Below are 27014 nucleotides of genomic sequence, written 5' to 3' on the forward strand. Positions count from 1 at the left end.
TAAGTGCAGGCGGCTCGGTGGCGCACTGGTTAGCACGTCCGCCTCACAGTTAGGAGGGTGCCGGTTCAATTCCGACCCTCCCTGTGTGGAGTTTCATGTTCTCCCCGTGCCCGCGTGGGTTTTCTCCGGGCACTCCGGTTTCCCCCCACATCCCAAAGACATGCTTGGTAGGCCAATTTAGCACTCCAAATTGCCCCTAGGTGTGAGTGCGAGTGCGGATGGTTGTTCGTCTCTGTGTGCCCTGCGATCAGCTGGCAACCGGTTCAGGGTTGTCCCCTGCCTAGTGCCGATGACGGCTGAGATAGGCTCCAGCACGCCTGCAAACCCCGTGGGGACAAGCGGTATAGAAAATGGATGGATGGATGGATGGATATTTAAGTGCATTATACATTTAAAAAAAAACTGTTCACAGTGATTGTACAATGTTTTAAAACATTTAGTCAACAGTTTTGTGCAACTTAAAAACACTGCCCTGCATGTTAAAATACATCATACACATCTAAATTTAGAAATCAATGAATTTAAAATCCATTTTCCACATCTAGGAAGCAATTCTGTACACATAAATTGAGGCCACACACTTGAAATTTTAAATGGCAGCTGTTTTAAACAGACATTTGATTAAGTAAATTTGGCCTCTTCCTTGTTAATGCATAAAATGTAAAAAAAAAAAAAAACGCACATAGATAACATATGTGGCATGCATAAGACAACATGTTACTTAACAATACTCTTCTCTTGTAAATCTGTTTCTGACTTTCACAGCAATTACTAGTGCAAATATTCACATTTGTTTATTTTATTGTGCAATGTTCAAAGCAGCATTCCATAGAATTTAGTCTTGCTCAGTACTTGCCCCTGAAACTTGGCATTTTTTAGCCAGCACTTGAAACTACCACACCAAAAAGATCAACCGTAGACCACATCCTCGCGCTTCGTGTCCTCACCGAGCGCTTTCGAGAATTCGATAGAAAGCTGCTGGCAGCCTATATCGATTTCAAGAAGGCGTTCGCTTCAGTCAGTAAAGATGCTCTGTGGAGACTTCTGGGGCTACGCGGGATCCCCCCGCAGCTTGTCCATCTCATCACGGCTCTATACTCCGACACAGAAAGTGCAGTTAAGTACGGAGGCACCAACTCAGACTTCTTTCCAGGCGATACTGGGGTGAGGCAGGGGTGCGTACTAGCCCCATCACTTTTCAGCATTTGTATGGACTGGATTGTGGACCGCGTTGTAGACAGGACGGGCTGCGGGGCGTCGTTCGGCAATGTTCGGATCACTGATCCGGACTTTGCTGACGACGCTGTGATCTTTGCGGAGACCCTGGACGTCTTGACCGAAGCACTTAAACCGCTGTGCGAGGAGGCGGAGCCGCTGGAAATGCGCGTCTCCTGGATCAAGACGAAGATCCAGGCCTTCGGTGACTTTCTGGACGCTGCTATCGAGTCAGCCGATGTGGCGGCCGAGAAGGTGGAGATCGTAGACAAGGGTTTGGCGCTCCCGATATCTGAGCACGTTGACAAAGGTTCGAGTCTTTCGCTCACTGGTCATGCCGGTCCTGATTTACTCTTGTGAACCATGGACAATGACTGGCGGGCAAAGGCGAAGACTGAACACCTTTGTGTGCACTTACCTCTGTCGGATCCTCGGGATCCACTGGCGAGACCGCGTGTCAAACCAGACGGTTTTCGAGCGAGTGGGGATGGAGTGCGTCAACTGCCAGATATGGCAGCGACAGCTGCGCTTCTACGGCCACGTGATACGCTACCCGCCCTCGGATCCAGCGAAAAGGATTCTGTCCGCTCCGGACCCGAGGGGGAGGAAGCACCCAGTAGGGTGACCGCGTGCGTGGTGGTTGGAACAGCTCGGGAAGCATCTTGAGACTGTGACAGTGTCGGGCCGGGCGGGCGCTCGGTCCTGCGCCGTAAGGTCACCGATGGAGTGGAGCAAGAAGGTGAGCGCAGCGAAGCATCACCGTAACCTGCCGCCATACCTGACCTGACACAAGTGCATCAATATCAGGCGTCATATCCTGAGGAGCAGCCAGTTTCAGAATCTCATGTAAGTGATTATGTGTGAGCTTTGAGTGTAGCTTCGTTTTATTAATGTTCATTAGTGAGAAAATTTGCTCACAAAGGTAGGTAGTCCGAAACACGGACAACGTTTTTGTAGCCAGTGCTATCAATTTAGGATAGCGTGGTAAGAGATACTTGTAAAATGTGTCCAAGCCCACAGAGGCGAATTTGTCCTTTAATTCTACATCACACTGCAAATCAATGATTTCAAGTTGCATGTCAACAGGCACATCAAAAGCTCTGACTGTAAATGGTGAGCGAAAATCTGTGAATTCTGTCTCGAGTTCGCTAAAGACCTGAAATCCTTTCTCAAACTACCTCAGCAAGCCTGAAATCTTGTTTTTTGTACTGTTTCACATCAGGATTAATGCTTTCTACACACAGATCTCAGAGACAGGGAAAATGAGCAGGGTCTCTGCTTTCTATCTGCGTCTCCCATAACGTAACATAAGCTTTAAGTTGAATGCACATATGCTGTCACAATACTGTTAAAAAAAATTTGCGTCTATGCAACATTCTGTTCAGATTATTCAACCATAAATACAAAGTCCTGCAGCCGAAGCGGGCACTGTAATTCCTGAACAGGTTTACTCTTTTTCTCCATAAATTCTCCGATTTCCCCTCAGAGTATAGCTTTGACGCTAATGCTACTTGTCTGGCAATTACGTAGCTGGCTTTCACCGCAGCATCACTGACATCTTGGCTCCGGGTGATAACAGATTGCCGTTTCCTCAGACCTCATTTAACTTCTGTTTTCTCAGTTCTCCGTGCAAGCTGTTGTATTTTTCACCATGCTGACTTTCATAGTGCCGCTGAATATCGTACTCTTAATACCGACACCTGCTGCATGCACACCAGACACACGGGTTTGACATTCACCTCCGAGTCAATTTTTTCTTGAAAAATCGGACACTCTGTGTCTACGTTTCTCTTTTTCGCTGATGAGGGTGCCCGTTCCAAAAGAAAAAGTGTGTCAAGCGATTGAACTGGCTAAAACACAACGCATCTAGTGACCAACATAGGAACTGCAGATTTTAAAGAAAATGAAGTTTATCCATCCATCCATTTTCTGAACCGCTTAGTCCCCACGGGGGTCGCGGGCGTGCTGGAGCCTATCCCAGCCGTCATCGGGCAGTAGGCGGGGGACACCCTGAACTGGTTGCCAGCCAATCGCAGGGCACACAGAGACAGACAACCATTCGCACTCACACTCACAGTTCACACCTAGGGACAATTTGGAGTCTTCAATCGGCCTACCAAGAATGTTTTTGGAATGTGGGAGGAGACCGGAGCGCCCGGAGAAAACCCACGCGGGCCCGGGGAGAACATGCAAACTCCACACAGGGAGGGCCGGAGGTGGAATCGAACCCGCACCCTCCTAACTGTGAGGCGGACGTGCTACCCAGTGCCCACCGAGCCGCCTTATTGTTTTTATTTATTATTTTTATATTATTATTTTTTTAAATAATGCAAATTTATCCGGGCCTGACTAAACCCCCTGGCGGGCCGGTTCTGGCCCGCAGGCCGTACGTTTGTCACGTGACTTCATCTTTGTGCGGATGCCGCCATTGATGTCTTCGCCTCAACAACTGGTATTGCAGAGAAATGTCACTCTCCTTTGATTGGCTGTGGGACCAAAAGCCACTCTCCGATGATTGGTTGTGGATTCAGCAGCTCTGAGATCAGTGCCCGCTGGCTCCGCCTTTTTCACCAAATATCTGTGGTTTTCGAGTCGTAACTTGTAAGTGAAGGAAAGTTTTGTGTACTTGCAAAAAAGTTATGCGTACTTGTAATTTTGATTTGTATTTGTGTTTTAAATAACAAAAAATATCTGAGACATTTTTGTAGAAGTACAGAAAACGTTACTGCAAGTACACAAAAGTTTTTCACGTATACAAAACGTAAAAAAAAAAGTACACAAAACGTTTTCACCAAAAATACAGGACTGTCTTACAAAATTAGAATATTGTGATAAAGTTCTTTATTTTCTGTAATGCAATGAAAAAAACAAAAATGTCATACAGTCTGGATTCATTACAAATCAACTGAAATACTGCAAGCCTTTTATTAATTTAATATTGCTGATTATGGCTTACAGCTTGAGAAAACTCAAATATCCTATCTCAAAATATTAAATTTTTCCTCAGACCAAGTAAATAAAAAAGATTTATAACAGCAAAACAAAATCAAACATTTGAAAATGTCCATTGATGCGCTCAGTACTTGGTTGGGAATCCTTTTGCACGGATTACTGCATCAATACGGCGTGGCATGGGTGCAATCAGCCTGTGGCATTGCTGAGGTGTTATGGATGCCCAGGGTGCTTCAATAGCGGCCTTTAGCTCATTTGCATTGTTGGGTCTGGTGTCTTTCATCTTCTTCTTTACAATACCCCACAAATTCTCTATGGGGTTCAGGTCAGGGGAATTGGCAGGCCAATCAAGGACAGTAATGCCATGGTCAGTACACATTTTACTGGTGGTTTTGGCACTGTGGGCAGGTGCCAGATCATGCTGGAAAATGAAATCATCATCTCCATAGAGCTTTTCAGCAGACGGAAGCATGTAGTGCTCTAAAATCTTTTGGTACACAGCTGTTTACTCTGGACTTGATTAAACACAGTGGACCAACACCAGCAGCTGACATGGCTCCCCAAACCATCACTGACTGTGGGAAATTCACACTGGATTTCAAGCAACAAGCGCTGAAGGACTGCGCTGGGGAGCTTCAGAGATGTGAGTCACCCGGCTCACTCTTTGTTTGACCTTCTGCCCTCTGGGAAGAGGTACAGGAGCCTGCGCTCCCGCACCACCAGACTCGCCAACAGCTTCTTTCTCCAGGCTGTTAGGGCCCTGAACTCGCTACCCCCTTCTGCGTAGCGTGCGGCACTGTTGCGCTATTTTCGGGAATGTCAGATTTTAAAGAAAATGAAGTTTATCCATCCATCCATTTTCTGAACCGCTTAGTCCCCACGGGGGTCGCGGGCGTGCTGGAGCCTATCCCAGCCGTCATCGGGCAGTAGGCGGGGGACACCCTGAACCGGTTGCCAGCCAATCGCAGGGCACACAGAGACAAACAACCATTCGCACTCGCACTCACACCTAGGGACAATTTGGAGTGATCAATCGGCCTACCAAGCATGTTTTTGGGATGTGGGAGGAAACCGGAGTGCCCGGAGAGTGCAATCACATTTGTAAATGAATGGCTTCTGGTTTTCGAAATGTAAATAAACCAATCTACTGATACAACAACAAAATTGCAATAACTGCATTAACCATCAAAGTGAAGTCTAACTGTAACTGTAGTCTTGAAACAAATTTGAGTAAGGAAAAACATTGCAATAAAATAATGCAAACTGATTTAAACTTGAGAGGAGCTGAGATCTGTCATATCAGAACATTACTCCTCACAAACATCCTGTGCCTCGCTGTGCTCAGTGTCACTGTCTTCACATTTTCTGTTATCTCTTCTCTTATTTTCTTTTCTTTCTTATTGCTATATATTTTTTTTTCTTCTTCGTGCGACCGCTATTTTTATTTTTCTTCTTCGTGACAGGGGTTCGCTTTGGCCAGGGGAGTAAAGTTCAGCATTCGCTTTAAAGATATCTGGCGCCATCTAGCGTTGTGAATGGGTATAACGTATAGACCCCGAATGTAAGATGACCCCCACTTTTTCAGTCTTATTTCAATGCAAAAAAACACCGTCTTATACTCGGGCCAATACGGTAGTTTATATATATAGTTATATGGGCCTGTGGAATAATTTTTACTGCAGCTGACGAGGAGTCCAACGTCATTGCCGCATGCACTTCCGGAATCAAAAGCGACGTTGTTTACACAAAGGACAAATATTTCGATGGATTTAATGATTTGTAGTGACACAGATGGTTTGATAAACGTGTTATTTATGTTATAGTTACGTCATGCACGTTCTCAGCTCCACGTTTGTGTTTATGTAACGTTAGCATACTGTATCGTTTAGCCTGTTGTTGCCTGTTCATGTCTGTTCTTGGTGTTAGGTTTTGTCAAATAAAGTTCTCCAAAATATGCGACTTCTACTCCGGTGCAACTTATATATGTTTCTTTCTTCTTTATTATGCATTTCATGGCTGGTGCGACTTGTACTCCGGAGCGACTTGTAGTCCAGAAAATACGGTACTTAAATTCATACCCTTTAAGTTAATAATCTACTCCCTTCGCATCATTGATCCAAGTTTCTGAAATGGTTATGATATTGAATGGATTATTGAACAGACTGAGATATTCCTTAATTCTATTGAAATTGGCAAACAGACTTCTGGCGTTGAAGTGAAAAATTGCTATCTAATTTTCTTTTCCGCTCATTTCATTGTATTAATTTTCATTGTGTATGATTCATCTGATATTGAGATTATTTTCTGGATCAATATAATTTCCATATCCTGTGTTTTATGCTCAGTATAGAGGAAAGTGTCCAGTTCTTGTGTCCAGTGTCCAAAGTCCAATCCTTGTGTCATGATTGTAAGTTATTGATGTTTTTTCTGTCCGTTTTAACCCTGTGTTAAATTAGACAACACAAAATTAAAACATTCAAATTGAGTCAACTGATTAAGCCACATCGATTACACCTTTTTACAATCGTCGGAATACAATGAACAATACCAATTTCCAAAACTGCTAACACATCTACAACACACAACTACAACCAGCTCACTTAATGCTCAAAAGTTCACATTGTAAACCAAACAGTTACACTAGTTTTCAAAACGCAAGAAGACACTAACACTGTACGCCAGATCAAACCATACACCAAGACCTTCCATTAGAATCCTTCAATCCATCATATAACACTATCACAAAATAACAACAAATGTTGGGTGTACAGAAACTGCATTATATTTCAGGGTATATTCTTTTGTATATTTTTTGCACGGCCATTTCATTTGAACATGTCAGTTTTGTTTTGCATGTATTAGACCTAGATGCATACCGTATTTTTCGGACTAAAAGTCGCTCCGGAGTACAAGTCGCCATAAAATGCACAATAAAGGGAAAAAAAACCCATATATAAGTCGCACCGGAGTTTAAGTTGCATTTTGGGAGAAATTTATTTGACAAAATCCAACACCAAGTACAGACATGAACCAGCAAAAACAGGCTAAACGATACCATATGCTAACGTGACAAACACAAACGAGGAGCTGAGAACGGGCCTGACGTAACATTAACAGTTATTCAAATAACTATAACATAAATAATATGTTTATCAAACCATCAGTGTCACTCCAAATCATTGAGTCCATCGATCGAATTCTTCGTCCTTTCTGTAAACAACAGCGCGTGTGCGGCGCGCCGCTGACGTCGGACTCGTCGTCAGTTGCAGTTCAAATTATTCCACAGGCCCATATAACAATATATAACCTATATATCAAATAATAATAATATAAACAACAATTTTATCAAACCATCTGTCACTCCAAATCATTAAATCCATCGGAATCTTCGTCTTGTGTCAGTGATCAACTATACTAGTAAGTCAGTAATGTGTTAATGATCAAGTAAAAATTTGTGAACTTACACATATAAGTCGCTCCTGAGTATAAGTCGCCGCCCCACCCAAACTATGAATACAAACGCGACTTATAGTCCGAAAAATATGGTACTTTATGGCAGGGGTAGGCAATTATTTTTTCCATGGGGCCACATGAGAAACAGAAAATATTGTGGAGGGCCGGCCAAAAGGCTAATCTCAATTCTGCATAAGATTAACTGTACTTCTTTGTAAAAAGCAGTAAATAGTATTGTTTTGACAAGCTGGTAAGAGTATATGTTATAATTAAGCAATGAAAACATGAGGTTGCCTTTCAAAAAATTTAATTTATTCAAGCGAATTTCACAAAACAATGGGAAAGGCAATTAATCACTAAAACAGCATCATAAAAACACGCTAAACATGCAAATAAAAATAACCACAATACAATTAAAATCATGCACAACTCAACCATTTAAAACTTTTTACATTTTTAAGTTATTTTTTCTTGTTCAGTGAAAGAAATCTAGTCTCTGCTGGGCTTTAACGAGTGCATCAAAATCAGGCATCTCACAAAACTCTCAAATCTCTGTTTTCAGGTCCCAAACTTTTCTTAGCACTTTGCCCAGGCTGAGCCATCTGACAGGTGTGTGGTAGCTGATGTCACTATGCTCAGACTCATGGTCCTCCAAAAGTGCGACAAACTGTCTGTGATTCAATGCCCGTGCCCTGATGAAGTTTACTATGTTAGTAACAACATTAATAACATGGTTCATTTTTAGCACTGACTTGCACAACATATGTTGGTGTATAATACAATGCAAAAATATTAATTCCTGATCTGTGTCGATTTCAGCCACTTTATCTTGCATACGTTTTAAAAGTCCCACATTTTTCCCTGTAAGATTTGGACAACCGTCTGTTGTGACACCTGCCAGTCTGTCCCATTTCAGTCCTAGTGTGTCCATGCACGCATTCACCTCCATGAAGAGATCGCTCCCTGTAGTTGTTCCTTTCATCGACCGCATTGCTGCCAGCTCCTCCATAATCTTGAAGTCCGGCGTTATCCCGCGGACTAATACAAGTAACTGGGCTGTGTCACGGACATCACAGCTTTCATCCAAAGCCAAGGAGAAAAAGTCAAAATTTGCCACTTCACGTTGCAGCTGAAGCTCCAGTTTGCACGATATGTCCTCGACCCTTCTCGTCACAGTTTACCTGGAGAGCGGGACTTTCTCAAATTATTCTTTTTTTTCAGGGCATATTAAAGCTGCAGAGTCCACCAAGCACTCTTTGATAAAGCTGGTCTTGGTTGCTGCATCCCTGGATGTGTGAAGCTTGGTAAAAAAGCCTTGCTGCTTTTGCAGTTTAGCTAGCAAAGCTTCCGATGTCCGCGCCCTTTCAGCATCAGTCACGTTCTTGTATTTCTCCCCGTGTTTTGTCTCGTAATGCCGACTCAAATTGTAGTCCTTAAGCACGCTGATCTGTTCCCCGCAAACTAAACACACGGCTTTACCTCTCACTTCAGTAAATAAATACTTAGCAGTCCAATTTTTTTTGAAAACCCTGCATTCGGCATCTACCTTTCTTTTTTTAGCATGAGCAGACATCTCTGAGGGCTAAAGTCGTCTTATGACTTGCTAGTGACAACGATCAAATCACGGCAATCATTTTGCGTCATCATGTACGCAAATAAAAAACAACTTCAAAATAAAAGCAATGCAGCTTCAGTCCATGCATCAGGTAAAATAAGAAAATATGTTTATTTTGTAATTTCCAATTAACGTTACGCGGGCCGGTCAGAGTCAATCAAAGGGCCTTATGCGGCCCGGGGGCCGTACAATGCCCAGGTTTGCTTTATGGCAAATATTTTGTGGAAATTAGTTTATGGAAGAAGACAATCCAAACTACAATGATATTTTTGCAAAGGCTTTACTCTATTTGAGCCTGAAATGCTGCAAGTAAAAAATAATTGTAATTCAACATTGTGTGTGGATGCATAGGGGGAAAAAATGTGTGTATATATTATAGTGTATGTACACTCGCACTCACACACAGAAAAATTACCTTAATTTGTCCAGTCTTCTCAATTGGGCCACATGGCCTCATCAACATCAGCTGTGACTTCAATTACTTGACTAATTTACATACTGTAAATTCCGGACTATAAGTCGCGTTTTTTTTCATAGTTTGGGTGGGGGAGCGACTTATACTCAGGAGCGACTTATATATGTTTTTTTCACAAATTTTTACTTGATCATTAAGACATCACTTACTTACAAGTATAGTTGACCACTTCCCATGTTATTTTTAGTATAGTTGATCACTTCACATGCTTTTATATTTTTATCTTGAACATATTCATAACATAAAAAATAGAGAAAACATCGAATAAAGCAATTAACACTTTAAATCACCATATCCAAGCCCGCTGTCTGCTGTATGTACACTTGCTCCATTTTTGCTCCTCTTATATTTATTATTATTATTTATTATTATTTGTTTATATATCATTTATTCAACACTCTTATTTATTCATTGTTTGTGCCTTCTTGGTTTTTTTTTTTGTGTTGCTTGTATGCATATGTGTACTATCTCACCGAGGGATAGTGGGAACGTAATTTCAATCTCTTTGTGTGTCTTGGTATATGAAAAAAAATCGACAATAAAGCAGACTTTGACTTTGATAAAACAACCAAATAAACAAAACAAAAAACTACATCTGAAAAAAAATATATTTTCAGACGAAACTGGATGAGGGCGCTCTAGATTTCACCGTTGGCCGTGACTCATCAACTGGGTGGGCTTAAGAAAAATGGCACCAAAAAGAAACTCATATTTTGCAGGTTACAAACTTCAAGTTGTAAAATATGCAGCTGAAAACAGTAATCGAGCAGCAGAAAGAAAGTTTGGAGAACCCTGATGTACCAATGGATTACTATTTCAAGTGACGTCAGTGGCAAGGCACGGCGCGGCGGTTGTTTACATAAAGAACAAACGTACCCACGTAAGGACTACCGGCATCATTAGCGGTGATCATTTCTAAGTGACACGGAGGACAAAGAGTTTGAAGGAATTAAGGATTTGGAGTGATGTAGAAGGTTTGAAAAACTATTATGGCTTTTACGCACGCCCGGTCCTACTCTACTGAGTTGGGGGTCGGCGCTCGGCCGAGTGGCTGTCCGCGAACGGTGCATGGGGCTCGGACATGGCCATTACGCACGCCCGGTCCTATGCCATGGAGCTCTCGTGTCTGGAAGTCCACGCCGCCACACGCTTGGAAGTTTGTTTTGTTTAATAAAGAGCCGTTTACCAAACCCACGTCTATCCTTGCACTTTGTTAACGCTACAATATAGTTATATACTAGATCTGTGGAATAAAGACAAGGCTGACGTCAGGGCGCACGCGCGGCGATGTTTACAAAGGACGAGGAATTTGATCGATGGATTTAATGGATTTAAAGTGCACGGATGGTTTGATAATATTATTGGCTTATATTATAGTTATTAGAAATATAGTTTATCTATCGTTATATGAGCCTGTGGAATATTTTGAAGTGCAAGCGCCCTCAGCCGCGCGCACCCATTGTTGACAAAGAACGATCGATGGATTTAATGAATTGGAGTGACACCGATGGTTTTATAAACATGTTATTCATGTAATAGTTGTCCTTAATCACTCTATATGTTACGTCAGGCCCGTTCTCAGCTCTATGTTTGTGTTTGTCACGTTAGCGCACCTATCGTTTAACCTGTTGTTGCTATTGTTTAGCCTGTTGTTGCTCGTTTTTGGTGTGGGATTTTGTCGAATAAATTGTCCCCCCAAAATGCGACTTATACTCCGGAGCGACTTATATATGTTTTTTTCACTTTTTGGGGCATTTTATGGCTGGTGCGACTTATACTCCGGAGCGACTTATAGTCCGGAAAATACGGTAACTACAATTATCTCCTTTTAAAAAACAGTTACAATAAACTAAGTCATTGATCTATAAAGTGAACTGCTGCTCACTTCAACTTTAGCCTATTGTTTACTATGTAAGCCTTACATTTATAACACACACTGTTTGAAATTAGTATTTATAAATATGTCAATTGCTTTGGCCTTGGTAGATCTTGTTTGGAAAATGAGTTAAAACATTTTGTGAATTTTGCATCCGCTATATGCAGTATGTGTCAAATAAATAAAACATGTTTCAGTGTTGCTTATTTATTTGATTTATTTAATTATTATTATGAATTTTTAATTATCACCCTATTTAATTTAATCAGATCTATTCTGTCCCTCTCTTTTGTTATCGTTTTTTTTGTGTCTATGTTTATATTGTCTATCTGTTTATTTATGTATTATTTCACTGCTGGCAACTGAATTTCCTCCCGGGGATCAATAAACCGATCTACTTATCTAGCTATCTATTATAGGCCACATAAGCAGATGTTGTTTGTGTGAAGAGTTTTCGAAACATACCATTTACATTTTAAACGAAATTGTCTTTTTTCCTGATTTTTCTCAACTTTATTGAGTTCCGCAGCAGTCCCTTGATAAAGGTTGTTCAATATCACCTCATGGGGAAATCCTTTCTCAGCTCTGTGGTTTATTAGGTCCAGCTGCAAGTGTTTCTCGATGACATCCAGGTCAGCTTTTGATTCCCAAAACTGCAAAGACATGTCATGTATATTTACGCTATTGCAAATTGGCAGCTTTACATAACCACACAAGCTTTCACACCGCTCAGGTATACCCATGTTTTACATGGGTAATATAAGGTGGTTGCACTGATGAGATGGCATACATTTACTACGGCAGACACACTCTAGATCGGTTCAGCCAGAAGAGAAAAATGGTGAAGGAGAAACACATTATCTTGTTGAGACAGACAGGAATAGCAGACATACTAAGGAAATTTAATCACAAATTTGATGTTGGCTTCTCTCAATCTTTAAAATGTTACAGTCAAAGAAAAACAATTAACGTGCAGAACAGCACAGTGTGTTTACAAGTTCCCGACGTGAAAATACCATTAGTGTAGTGGTGCCTGTAAAAGTAGGTATAGTCTGAATTTTCACCAGTCCAGAAAATGCCCTGTTTTACAGACAAAGGTAACAAAGGTAAATGCTGAAAAATCCATCATTTATACTTGCTCAATATAGTAATACAATTATTACTTGATTAGGAGAAGCAGCAGAATGACAATAAAATAACATCACACAGAAATTATTCTATCATCAAAAGCCAAATAACTATTCATAATGAGGCATTTTCTAATATTACCTTTTGTGAGGCTTCACCTTTAAAAAACTGGTAATGTAATTTACGGTTACCGCGAGTCCACTTAATTTGGACAGTTAGAAACTTCTAACTACCGTAATTTCCGCACTATTAGGCGTACTTAAAAACTTAAAATTTACTAAAAAAAACAGTGCGCCTTATAATGCAGAGCGCCTTATATAGGATCAATTGATGAATTTGTTGATCTATACTGGTTGTACACAGCGCTCTGCCAAAATGTTTCCGTAGGTTTTAGTACAGGTATGGGCAAACTACGGCCCGCGGGCCACATCCGGCCCACGGGACCGTTTAATCCGGCCCGCCAACCCTAAATAAATTGTATTATTAAACTTTTTTTTTTTTTTCGGTCATTTTGCCTGCAATGACTGCGTTTCCCTAGTAGATGGGGAACCACTCGCCTGCGCATTTGCTACCGGAAGCCGTGTCAGAAAGCTCGGTGCGCACTCACAAGTGCGTGTACGTACTCAGTAGTACGGAAATAGCGCACTCGCGCTCTATTTGTATCAGTGCCGAATTTAGAGCGTGGGCTGTGACGACAGCATTCTTGTAATTTGCGCGCCGAGCTTTCGGATACAGTTTTACGCTAAAGCCACCCACAAACCTTCCCCTGGAATCCTTCCATTAAAATGAGTCGCCCAAGGAAAAGAAAGGTGGACACTGAGTGCCGAGTGTTTAAAACGAGTGGCCAATTTGGCTCGACGTACGCGACGTGACGTTCAGCCACATGAACATCAACCCGTCACAGATCTAGGTAAACGGACCAACACCTCGGATCTCTCCTAAGAATTGCCACAACAAATTTTACTCCAGACTATGACACAGTAGCAAAAAAAGGGAGACCAACAACACTGTTCCCACTGAAAATGAAGGGGAGGCTTTCAAGTTTGTTGTAAAAAAATGCATTTTGAATACGAGCTGTACAAATAGCAGGGATTGAAACTAGCGACCATTCTCATTTTCAAACAACGCAGGATGCTCAAGGACATTGATGCACCACCTGTTTGTGACTAATCTTAACCTGTAAAGTTCTTAAGGCTTACTTTAAGGAAGTGTTTCCCGTTTCCTCACCTCTGTTACCAGGTGTTTGTGAGTTAAAACTCTGCTCTGATTTTCAGATACCCCTCACCGTGTTGCCGTTTTGATTACTTTATTTGGATGTATGCTTTCACGATTCTTCAAGATGATATATTTGGTCAGAATGTTTGCCGTTTGATGTGATCTCATAAGATAAACATACATCTTTCATTAATCTGACCTGCAGGCACTGAAGTGATGGAGACTGTTATTCATAATAACAGTGTCGTATTTTATGAGAATCACTGATAGCAGTTTTTTAGAGATGTTTTTTTTTTTTTTTTAATGCTGTTAATAAATGCATTTGTTTTCAAAAAACTTTTTTTGAATATCCATGCTTTACTACATACTAAAGGCCCAAATCAAAGTCAAAGTCAAAGTCAGCTTTATTGTCAATTTCTCCACATGCCAAAGACACACAAAGAAACCGAAATTTCGTTCCCCCCTATCCCACGGTGACAAGACATGGCTCACAACAGACAAACAAGTAAACAAGTATAACAAAAGCGTGCTGAATAAATAATGAATAAATAACACAACTATAAATAAATAAATAAATAAATAAGAGGAGCCGAAAAAAAGGAGCAAGTGCGCGTACAGCAGACATTCCCGAGAATAGCGCAACAGTGCCGCACGCTACGCAGAAGGGGGTAGCGAGTTCAGGGCCCTAACAGCCTGGAGAAAGAAGCTGTTGGCGAGTCTGGTGGTGCGGGAGCGCAGGCTCCTGTACCTCTTCCCAGAGGGCAGAAGGTCAAACAAAGAGTGAGCCGGGTGACTCACATCTCTGGCAATCGAGGTTGCCTTGCGGGCGAGATGGGAGGTGTAAATGTCCTTCAGGGAGGGGAGCGAAGCACCAATAATCTTACCAGCCGTATTCACTATGCGCTGCAGGGCCTTCAAGTTCTGTTCAGTGCAGTTACCACCCCAGACAGCGATGCAACTGGTGAGGACGCTCTCAATGGTGCCACGGTAGAATGTAGACAGGACTGCCTGAGGAGCACATGCACGCCTGAGCTTCCGCAGGAAGTACAGGCGGCGCTGAGCTTTCTTTGCCAGTGACGAGGTGTTTGCGGACCAGGAGAGGTCCTCACTGATGTGCACCCCCAGGAACTTGGTGCAGCTCACCCTCTCCACCACAGCACCGTCGATGATCAGCGGCAGGTGTGTTGTGTGACCCTTCCGGAAGTCAACAATGATTTCCTTGGTCTTATTGACGTTCAGCAGGAGGTTGTTGTCCCTGCACCACGTGGTCAGAAGGTCAACTTCCGACCTGTACCGAGTCTCGTCGCCCTTCGTGATGAGACCCACCAGAGTCGTGTCGTCAGCAAACTTCACTATGCGGTTGTCGCTGTAGGTCGCAGTGCAGTCATGCGTCAGCAGGGTGAAGAGCAATGGACTGAGCACACAGCCCTGGGGGGGCCCCCGTGCTCAGCGTGATGCTGGCGGAGATTTTGTCGCCAACACGCACCACCTGAGGCCTCTGACAGAGGAAGTCCAGTAGCCAGTTGCAGAGGGAGGTACTGAGGCCCAGCTCGTCGAGTTTGCAGATGAGTCGCTGCGGCACAATGGTGTTGAAGGCAGAGCTGAAGTCCACAAACAGCAACCTCACATATGAGTCCTTTCTCTCCAGGTGGGTGAGGGCCGAGTGGAGGGCAGAGCAGATGGCATCCTCAGAGGACCGCTTGGCACGGTACGCAAACTGGAAAGGGTCAATGGTGGGGGGGAGAACGGACTTGATGTGCTCCATGACAAGCCGCTCAAAGCACTTCATGATGATGGGCATCAGTGCCACGGGGCTTCTTTTATCTTTTATGCAATGACCTTTACAGGTCGTTTATATTACTTCACACAAACACTACACCTATCTGCTCCTGGTTCGGCCCCCCGGTCAAAATTTAGAACCCAATTCGGCCCGCAAGTCAAAAATTTTGCCCACCCCTGTTTTAGTACAACTAGTAAATTACAAGGTCGCATCGCTTCCCAGCACTACGGCAACCGTGGTCAGGGGGCGTCACTGAATAGCTGTTGTACCCGCGAGGCTATTTCATTTCAAAATAGGCTGTTCTGTTAATATTTTCAGGTACGTTTACGGATCAGTATCCAACGGAATCATAAATAAGCAGCACCAATGTGTTAAATCGTATCCGATCACTTTTATGGGAGCGTGTTTGAGAAACGTGATTGTTTACAGGGGGCTGCCACGACACTTTGCTGAGGCTCATTGGAGTTTGCGGCTGGCTAATGCTATAATGATAGCTGCTATACGCACTAGGCTATTTCATCTCAAAATAGGCTGCTCCGTTAATGTTTCGAGTAAATTTACGGATCGATATAGAAGGGAAACATAAGTAAGCAGTACTAATGTGTTAGATCGAACTTTAGTCAGTTCCAATCATTTTATAGGAGATAGTTTGAGAAACGCGATTGTTTACAGGGGGCTGTCACGACACTGCTGAGGCTCATGGGAGTCTGCGAGCTGAGGCTCATGGGAGTTTGCGGGTGGCTAATGCTATAATGATGGCTGCTATACGCACGAGGCTATTTCATCTCAAAATAGGCTGAATTGAAACATTGAAACACAACAGCCGAAGACATGCAGATTTTAAGGGCAAATTTGCCTCTGTAGGTCTGGACAGATTTTATCAGTATACCCAGTGTACCAGGGTACCCCAAATTAACAGCCCTGGCTGCTAAAGGTTTTTGCATGTTTGGGACAACCTACCTTTGTGAACAAATTTTCTCAGTAATGAATATCAATAAAACAAAAATGCGTTCAAGGCTCACAAACAAGCACTTAAATTACATTCTGAAAGTGACAGCTAGTCAGGACATGGCACCTACGTAGTATTGATGCAGGCCAAAAGATGCCAAGTATCAGGAACAAAAACAAGTCAGACTAGTCTAATGCCTTTAAAATGTTGCCTTAGATACTGTTTGCGTTGAAAAAATACAGCTCTGTGAAGATGAATCCTTACTGTGGAGATTAAAAAAGTGTGCAGTTTAATGTTAGTCAGCAACTTCACTACAAAAGAGTATGGTGGATTTCTACTGTTCATGCAACTCCATGAATGTTCAATATGTATTGTATGTGTATGTGTGTTTCATGTATGAAGCTTCCACATTTACAGAACATGTGAATACTTTCTTCTTTACACATTTAATAGCATTCTTCTTAGTTTGTAAGGTGTAGGCAGGGAGTAAATTTAGATTTTATATGCACATGTGTAAATGGTTTAAAAATTCCTTTCTTTATGAATCTTGTTTAATCTTAAAGTGCATTACTGTTAATGTTTTAAGTTATGTTAATGTCATGCTATTAATGTTTTGTAAAAGGAATGGTCATTAAATTTCAACATTTTCCTAATGTTCTTGTGCTTCTTTACACCAAAAAAAGGAAAGACATTATATTTTGCTTATTTATAGCAGAGTATGATATAATATTAATGGTCCGGCCCACTTGACATCTACCGAGGCCGTATGTGGCGTATGTGAAGTAAAGTGAACCTTCGATGCAATTCATCTGATACACCTACTCAAAATACACCCACAAGAAGTAAAAACATAGAGCGCACAGCTCTGAAATCAGCAGAAAGTCTGACGCTAATTATTTTGGTGTCATCTCAAGCTTATTGCTTTACTGTGTCCGTCGTTTCCATAGATTGAAGGAACTGAACCATCAACGAAATGAAGTCTTTCGCCAAATCCTTCTCTATACTGACAAAAGATTTCTGAAACACTCCTTAGCAAGCAGGACTTTGTCCACAGATGTGGGAACACTGCTAGAAAAATGAAATTTAACCAGGCACTTCTTTGAGGTTCTGATGTTGTGCAATGATTTGTGTGGATCTATGCATCCAACAACGGAACATTTTGATCTCTCCACTTCGGCATCCTTGAGTTGTTCTCACGGAGTAATGAACAAAGCGGATTAGTTTTAAACATGGCAGATGTGCAAATCCGCCATGTTTATGACTCAGATTTCCGTTTGGCAACACCCTTTACCTTGTTTGATTTGTCCTGCCCCAACGGATGTAATGTAATACATAGAAAAACATCATAGAAAACAGAGAAATCTGAACAGAGTAAAAAATAGCCCCCAAAACGATCATAACAGTATCTCTGCAGCACCTGGAGGGATATATTACACTTTTCTACACTCCTAGATACTCCAGATACACAAGAAAATACATTTTTAAAGCAAAAAAAGCCGATTTACCATGATACGTGTACTTTAAATGTACTTTAAATAAAATAACCCTAACCCTAACCCTGAACTGGTTGCCAGCCAATCGCAGGGCACACAGAGACAGACAACCAATCGCACTCACACTCACACCTAGGGACAATTTGGAGTCTTCAATCGGCCTACCAAGCATGTTTTTGGAATGTGGGAGGAAACCGGAGTGCCCGGAGAAAACCCACGCGGGCCCGGGGAGAACATGCAAACTCCACACAGGGAGTGCCGGAGGTGGAATCGAACCCGCACCCTCCTAACTGTGAGGCGGACGTGCTACCCAGTGCGCCACCGAGCCGCCTGTCATGTGAACTAATTATATTAAAATGTACTGCTAAGGCAATTTTAAATGTGCGTGTCAATGACATTTTTTTAAATTTGAAAAACGACAAAAGAGCAAAATGGAGAGGCATCTTACAAATTGCTATGCTTTATTTTGAAGACCGGTGTTACAGTTCAACTCGCTCCAATTTTAATTTGCTCCCCGAATCCAGTTGCGGCCGTTAGGGCAAAGCCAGTTCGGTAATAGTGATGGCTCCTGAGTGAACGATTCGTTCAAGAGAACGAGTCTTTTCAGTGAACGAATCATTTCCTAAAGTGAATCGTTCTTTTTTCAATTCACGACTTCAACCAGTAGGTGTCAGTAATGCGCATTGAAGCTGATGTTACCTCACCATAAAACAAAACAAAGAAGAAAATGACGTAACTCGTAAGTCTTGAATTGCAGTTCCCGTTCACCAACGAACGAATCTGTGAGTGAACGAATCAGTGAGTGATTTGCATTTCCGGTTCATCGCGAGAACGGATCAGTGAGGGAACGAAACCTGACTTTCCCGACTTCCCGTTCGCGAACGAGTCAATGGGTGAACTGCCTTCCTGTACATCAACGGATCAGTCAGTGAACGTGTTGCGTCTCCTGCCGTGAACTATGTAAGCAGAATGTTTTTTTTCTGTTTTTTTTTTTTTTTTTGGTATGGCGCCGACGTGAGTGGCAGCCTCCCAGCATTGTTTTCTCTTTATTTCCTTCTTTGCTCCTGAAGGAATGAGGTCGAAATACAAAAAGTCCTGCCTCGCTACAAAAACAGATATGCTCAAACCTCATTGAATAAAGTACATAAGCAGACAAGTATATTCACATATTAAATAAATAAAAGAAACATTTGAAGCATATAATTATACCTACACACCAAATCAATAAAGAAGACATAACTAGACATTTTTGATAAGTGGTGATGAGAAAGGTTTTTATAACTTTATGATCTGATATATATATTTCTGAGGACTTTGAAATAACAAATGACTTTTGATATATTACCTAAATAGCTTAATGACCCTTAAGGAACTGTGGAATGCATGCCTGATGTTTTCTCTCTGAATCATGGACACGGCCAGAGTCGTCTTGACCGTTCAGTACTTGATTGTATCTTATGTTTTGACTAATGCTAGACGCCAGTTTTTGATTACTACTGAACGCTCTGCACAGAGGGAAATAGTTTGCCTAACAAAGAAAAGATACGGTTGAATGCGGTACGACAGTGTATGTCCAAGATTGGAGAAGAATGTTCACAGGAAGGTCACGTGGAGATAAAACCAGTGGGTGCCAGAAGGAGCCACCCGAGAACTCGGCCAAAGATGATCGCCAAGGCCGAGAGACGGGATGGAAGACAACAGCCCCCCACCAAGACACCGAATCGCCCATAACCAGCACCACTCCCATGGAAGCAGACTCTCCTTCGAACTTGCCCCACCCCGAAGACTCATCGCCCATCAATCCCAGCCCACAATGTGCTACTGAATATAAAACTGATCTAACAACCTTGGACTTTGCCTTTTCTGAATGGAGACTTTCCGCTCTTGAAGGGCCCAGCGCTGTATTGTACTTTCCTGAAAACAGAGCTTTTTGAACAAGAATTGTGATTGAACTCAACCAATCTGTCTAAGTCTAATTTCTGCTTCAGTGTCTTTGCATTTTCCTAAATCTGAAGAAATCAAACGAGCACGCAGTGAGTAAATTGGAGAACAGGTGATTGGCAAAGGCTTTTGCCGTGAGGCGCAGATAACGCGCTCCCTAAATTGTGGACAAAATCCAACAAATGGTGACCATCCGACGTGATTTCTTCAGAAGGGAAAGTGCATGCTCCACAAAGGATTCTTCGTTCTCCGCTCTTGCTCAACAGTATTGCAGTCCGATCGGCACAAAAGGTAAGGGGGAAACTTTTTTTCTCTCTCCCAGTTCAGCAATATTGTGGAGTGAAAGTGGAATACAAAAATTAATAATTTCAGCTCTGTGTTCAGGAATGGTGGTTGTATAGAAGTGTGTGTTTGTGTGGAACTTGGTAAAAGTGATTTGTGGAAAAAATTAAAAATACAAAAACAGGTGAAGGCGTCGCTGATATAGCAGTACGGATGCCGAGCGACTCCAATAGTGTGACCTTAGAACATTATAGGGCTGTCTAAGGCGAGGGACATCTGGGATGTCCGAGTCGTGGTGAATTAAGAGAAAGGTGGTGAGGACTTTGTCTGATCAGCAAAGGGCGCTCACACCGCTGGAACTTGTGGGATGCCAGTGACTAGCATATGGGCACCTGAGTGGCCTCAGTAGTAGACACTTAGGAACTTATACTGTTGCCTAAGGTCGGGGTCGATTGGATCGGCCAGGCCACCAATACGAGTCGGGGACTCGTGAAAAATAAAAAAAAATAAAAAAAAATGGTGAAGGCATCGCTGATATAGCAGGACGGATGCCTGGCGACCTCAATAGTGCGACCTTAGAGACTTATATTGTTGTCTAGGGCGAAGGGTAACTGGGTTAACCAGGTCGCTACATAATTGTTGAAGTGTGTCTATGATGATATTGTGTGGAAAGCAGGCTTGGCTGTCAGATGGGACAGCGGCGCAGCTGAAGAAGTGAGTGATTAGTTGTGGTGCTGTTCATGGGATGGAAGTGATGATTTGTGGTTCATGAAGAACAATAAGTTATAAAATTGCATTGCTAAAATTGTTGATTTTATTTTGATTTCGCATGAGAGTTGGAGTCAGAAAAATAGCTTAACAAGAATTTGATAAAGAATGTATATTTAATTAGCATGAAGGTTATATCCCATTGTGTGGTGGGGTTAAACTGTAACCATTTTTGTTTTCAAAAGGGTGCGGCTCTAAAATGTGGGCCAAACGGTCAGGTGGGCACAAATGCATATTTTGGACAGAGGTGGGGGGTTACATTGGTGGCAAGGCTCTCCGCACTTCAGTTGCCTCCCACCCCACCCTTGTTATCAGCTGGGAAGATTGTCATGTCTATGTCGTGGGCCCGTGTGTTTGTTTATGTGCATGTTTGTCTTTGTGTATCAGTTCGTTATAAAGGATGTAATTGCGTTAAATTGGTGCACGGAAACGGTGTGCTAGACAATGGTTTATCAGATTTGCATTGTTAAATGTAAAAATTAGAAATGATAGAATAATCTGAGGGTTGTGGTCAGAAACTCGTCCAACGAGGAGAGTGCCCAGCCCTCATAAAAATGTGAGAGTAAGAGAGAACATACATTGTAGAATTGGATAAAATTAAATTATGATTGCAGATTTTAAATTTAGGAGGAATTATTGATTGGTTATGACATAAGACTGTACAAGGACACATGTAAGGATCAGTCAAAGATTTGAATCACTTAGAGTTAAAAGCAACAAATAAAAACGACATTGCAAGGGGGCACTTTTTATCAAAAGAATACCAAGTAAAGTATTAAGTAGTGGGCGTTTGTGATTGGGATTAAATTAAGGATAAAATTAGGTTAATGATTAGAAATCAATGGTGCTCTACACAAAAAGGCTTAAATTTTAATGGGGAAATATTTGGAGTACTGTGTTGGTCTACATAGGTCATGGGCCTAGTTTATTTGGTTTTGATTGTGGTTTGGGTTTATTTTGTTTATTGTTAGGTTTTCCTTGTGTTTATTGTTAAGGTGTTCCTTGTTATTCTCTTATCCCCTGCATTGTAAATGTCTACTTTATGCAGATAGGTCAACAGGCTAGGAATTTAGTGAGGAGATAATTGATCAATTGATGGGGGTTAATAATTGTCCAAATCCTAGTCACATGTTTTGAGGGACCACAGCATTATATTTAATTTGCAGGCCATTATTTCGTATGTGATGACAGTGTCTAGATAAGTAGACTGTTTTATCAAAAATGTGAGAGTGAAGGAGGAGGTTTGATTTGTAATCTGGCATTTGGGTGCCACTTTTAAGAGTCTGTGCAGGAGCATAGATTGTTTTTGTTTGTTTTTAAAGATATATTTAACAGTTTATCTCGGTGCAGTAAGGATATCGCAATTTTGAAAGACTTAAAATTAAAAGCAAAATTCCATTTTAATTCTGACACATGCCAGCTAACATGAGGATGGGAAATAAATAAAGGAATGAATACTAGCTCAAATGTGGCATGTGTTTTAAATTGGGCGATAAGACATTCACTTCCAAGCGCTATCCTTTAGCGCTGCTGACAATAACAACTTATGAGATGTTAAATCAAGGAGGAGTGTCATATTTGGAACACCGGCGCTGTATGACCTATAGATTGAACAATAACATTCACCGCATATACAACCATGTTGGTAGATTGTTAAATTACATTACAGTTTATTACAAAGGATTTCGGAACTTTATTTGATGATAAACACTGGAACAAGGATTTTAGCCGTGTTAATGGGTAGGGTGGATGGATTACTCAAAAAAAAAAAAAAAAAAAAAGCATTTGATAAGGGCGGCTTGATAGTAAGATGATGAGTGTGCGCAACTGATAGGATACAAAATGTTAATAGGAAGATTTGGGGTGTAAGGAACAAATACTACACAGGAAGATTGACAACACGAAGATAGTTTTGTGAAATTTGTGTCCCAGTGTGTTCTGCCCTAGAGCATGGCACAAGTCCTGAACTGAGTCCTTGTACTCTACTGGCTGCCTCAAAATCAACAGAGGACTGTCCCTGGTCATGAGACACGTTTGACCTTTGGGAGAACACCAGGAACTATTATCATGCTTGAAGGGGGCAAGCACAGCTCTTCACAGGACAAGAACCATATAGTTGGTGGAATACACACAGTTGCAGATCAAAAAGAAAATGGACTGAAAGAACAAAGACAAAATGGACGCATTTGAGAATGGCGGACGGTCCAGCCCTGAATCATCATCATGAGAATCTAAGAGGAGAGGCTGCTAAAGACTTGCACGAGTCACATGAAGTCAAACTGGACACATTGCTAAAGACTGCTGAAGCATTACAAAGTTGGTGGAGTGTGGGACAAAAGGGATGGAAGTGTGTTTGGGTGCTGGGGCAGACATAACTGAGGAGTTTTGATAAAAGAGGGAATAATAAGGCTGCTTATTGACACTGAAACGGGGATAAAAAACAAAATACATAGATATGGAAAGTGAAGATGCACTGACAAATTATACGACAGCGTGATCAGAAACTTTGTAAAGTGGACATTGATCAATAGAAATTAAATCATTTGAATCATAAATTTTTATATGTAACTTAGCATTTCGAAGACATAATTAATCTAACTGAAATAATGAAATTTTATAATTGGACCAGTGAAAATTTGGATTGGGGCAACAGAAGGCTGAATTGCTAAACTTAATTGACCTTTATCAAAACAACAGAATTTAATTACACATCCACTGCGACTGATTTATAGGATGCATATTTCAGCTTGAAGGGGTGAGGGGCCATAAGAAAGTTGGAATTCTGGATAGTCAGCAAAATAGTAATACAGTAGGGCTTTAAATAACCAATACAATGACATGACCCTTGCGACAATTGATTTAAATGGCAATTTATGAAAGGCACTTGGGGTTAGGATTAACAATCCATCCATCCATCCATTACTGGTGCGGCTTGTCCTTACGAGGGCCACAGATGATTAACAATAATAACTAGAATTATTCATTTCTGTAGGAATTGCGTGTGAAAGCGAAGAGGCTGAATAAAAATTCGGGGAAAGCTACAAGATTATGTTTAAATTTGGAACGTGTTGAATTGGCTAGAAAATTGATAAAAATATAGAAAGAATTTTGTAAAATTGGGCGTGAATTTTAAAGTTGAAAATTTGAAATTTTCCACAAGTGAGAAGTTTTGGAATAGGATGAACCGTTGAAAAATTGAAATGGGTTGAGTCAGTGGAAAAAAAAAAAAGAAAAAAGGAAAACTAAGGGAAAAAAAAGAAATTTTGCAAAATTTTACCGCAATGTTGGAAGTGAGGATGTGAAATTTGAATTTGAATCTAGGAGGTTAAAAGTGTAATGGAATACATCAGATGAATTATGTGGAAGTAGTTAAGATAAAAATAAAATAAAAGGAAGACGAATGCAGAAGAAGTTGAATAATAATAAAGTCAAGGCAATTCAAATTTATTTATATAGCCCACAAGCAAGTCTCAAAGGGCTCCAAATGTACAAAAATTGCCGATTTAAAATACAAGAACAATAAGTGTGAGGGCCACAATGATGATCGTGACAGCAAAAATATTTCTAATTGGTTTTGATAGGTACAAAGGGGGAACATGGAAGAAGGTTTTCAAAATTTGTGATATAGCGTGACTCAATTATCAAGAGTAAGTATTTCTTTTTAATTCTAAGAATTGGCATCAACAAAAAATGAGAACGATAATCCAAGGTTATAGTGTAAGTGGCAGGAGGAAGCTGTGTATATTTTTAAACATTATTTTCAGTATCATTATTTCTTAGGAGGGTCAGTAATGCTTGTGAGAAGATGAATGAAGGAACAAGGTAACAGTAAAAGGGAGTGCTCTAAAAATGTTTGGTTCTTTGCCAGAGGTAGTTATTTGGAGGGATGAATTTAAACTGAAAGCAAAATGGAACTGTTTAGTGGAAGAAATATGGGAAGGTGGAAATATTGAAGTTACAGCTCAACATAAAGTGTCATAAGTGTGAGATGTGAGCAAACCAAATGGGGAGTTAAATCATGTTCCAGTATTATGCATATTGGCAAACGATGTGAGGACAGGAGACCAGACAATTAGATATTAATTTTGGATTTAAAATAAAAAAGGGACATTTTAATTGAGGAGAAAATTTTGCGTAGGGAGGGTTCTTTTTACAATTTAATGTTGTATGTTTTATGTGTGTTGTGGGATGACAGTTTGTCTGTAATGCTGTATGAATGTCAAGTCTGTACTTGGGATGGGGTTTGTGTATTGTGAATGGTTAACATGATTCAAGGTTGGGGTGATGTGATCACAGCAGAGGATAACATTCCTCTCACCTGAAAAATATAGAGATACCACAGATTTGAAAAAGCAAGATTGATCAGGGCTCATTTTGGACTAAATATGGGTTTAGGATGACTCTGGGGCACCATTGACAACAAAAGACTTCAATGGAGAAGGCCCATTTCAAGATTATGACCAGACGTGACTATACCAGCACTGACAATCAAGACTCTGAGCCAAGACAGTGTATGACAACAACTCTGGACTTACCTGACAGTGTGACGAAATGTATGTGACGGAATTTGTGATGACTTGCTTTGTTTTGATGTTTTACCTAATTGTATTGCAGCCTCTAACAGCAACCCAGGGAGCAGATTGTGCTTTATTTGTTAAACTTGCGTTTACTTTGCAGGTTGTCAACTGCAGTCTTGGAGAATTTTGTGTCATGTCTGTGAACATGCATTAACAACTAACCCCTTACTTTTCATAATGAGTCTGTAAATGTGATCGGTTTCATGACAGGCTCGGCAGGCTCCAATTTTCTATTTCATGCGTTTGACATGCGCCCATGTGTGGATTATTATTTTTATCATTATAAATTTTATTTTTTTGGTATTATGGATGTTTGTTGTACGGAGAGCTGCATGCACAGCTACAGGTGGGTGGTGGCTTTTGTTCATACAGCCATGTGAGATGCTGCCAGTCGAGTTTCAGGGACTGAGAATTGGTGATTCCAGGCTAGGATGGCATCTGGAGGTACACCGAAGTCCAGCTGGCGATGGGTATGTCACCATGGACATTGTTATTTTTACTTTATAACCATTGTGACACATTTTTTAGAATGTGTCAAAAGGGGGAGGTAGAAAAAAAATAATAAATAAAACAAAGGGGGGAATTGTGAGATTTTAAGTGTTTTCAGATTTGATGGTTTTTAAGTCTTCAACATGCTGGACAGAGGAGAAGAAGCAGCTCGGCAGAAATGAAGTGAATGGGAGACAACATCATGAGATGGAGCCAAAGCCTGGTAACAAGTGTGAAGAGTTTCAAAATAGCTTATAATAAACTGTAGACCTTCACAAGATAGGATCAAATAGGTGGGAGAGTATTAAATGTAAAAAATTACAACAATAACATACAGACTCCAAACAAATTGGGAACAGGTGGATTATGAACGTTAAAGTTTGAATAACACATTATTCACGTGATTCATTTGCAGGATAAACAATGGAAGGGATTGATAAACTGAACAAATTTAAGATGATTGCGGAAGTATTATGTCGGAAACAAATAGATTCGACAAGTTTTTTCCCTATAGTATGGTGCCGTTTGGGTTTGAAGTACATAGTCGCTTCAAAGGAGGAAAAGCATGATTTAAGATATGTGATTGATCAATGAGAAGGCTATCCCTTGTACCAGGGGGATCAAACTCATTTGTTCACGGGCCGCAGTGTAGTCATAGCTTCTTTCGGAGGACCGGTATGACTGTCCTACCCAAATAAATGTGTGAGCACCTCACATTATATAGAGTAAAAGCTACAAAACAAACTGGCAAGTAACTTGCTTTCAAATCAGACAAATAAAAACTGGTCTAATATTTAAAAATCAAA

At 41.1% G+C, this 27014-nt stretch overlaps 1 protein-coding gene across 4 annotated transcripts in view; it reads right to left on the minus strand.

Moving 5' to 3' along the window:
- The window catches only part of ska2 (spindle and kinetochore associated complex subunit 2), a 42493-nt gene that overhangs the window by 11111 nt on the left and 4368 nt on the right, over positions 1-27014 (minus strand). For 3 of the 4 annotated variants that reach the window (XM_068653259.1, XM_068653260.1, XM_068653257.1), the window contains exon 2: positions 12147-12239. The exons of the other annotated variant lie outside the window; for it this stretch is intronic. In XM_068653259.1, the coding sequence (XP_068509360.1) occupies positions 12147-12239 (93 nt within the window). The remainder of the gene's footprint in view (positions 1-12146; positions 12240-27014) is intronic. 4 annotated transcript variants of the gene reach the window in all.

The sequence above is a fragment of the Syngnathus scovelli genome, chromosome 15 (assembly GCF_024217435.2).
Source record: "Syngnathus scovelli strain Florida chromosome 15, RoL_Ssco_1.2, whole genome shotgun sequence".
NCBI classification, from domain to species: domain Eukaryota; kingdom Metazoa; phylum Chordata; class Actinopteri; order Syngnathiformes; family Syngnathidae; genus Syngnathus; species Syngnathus scovelli.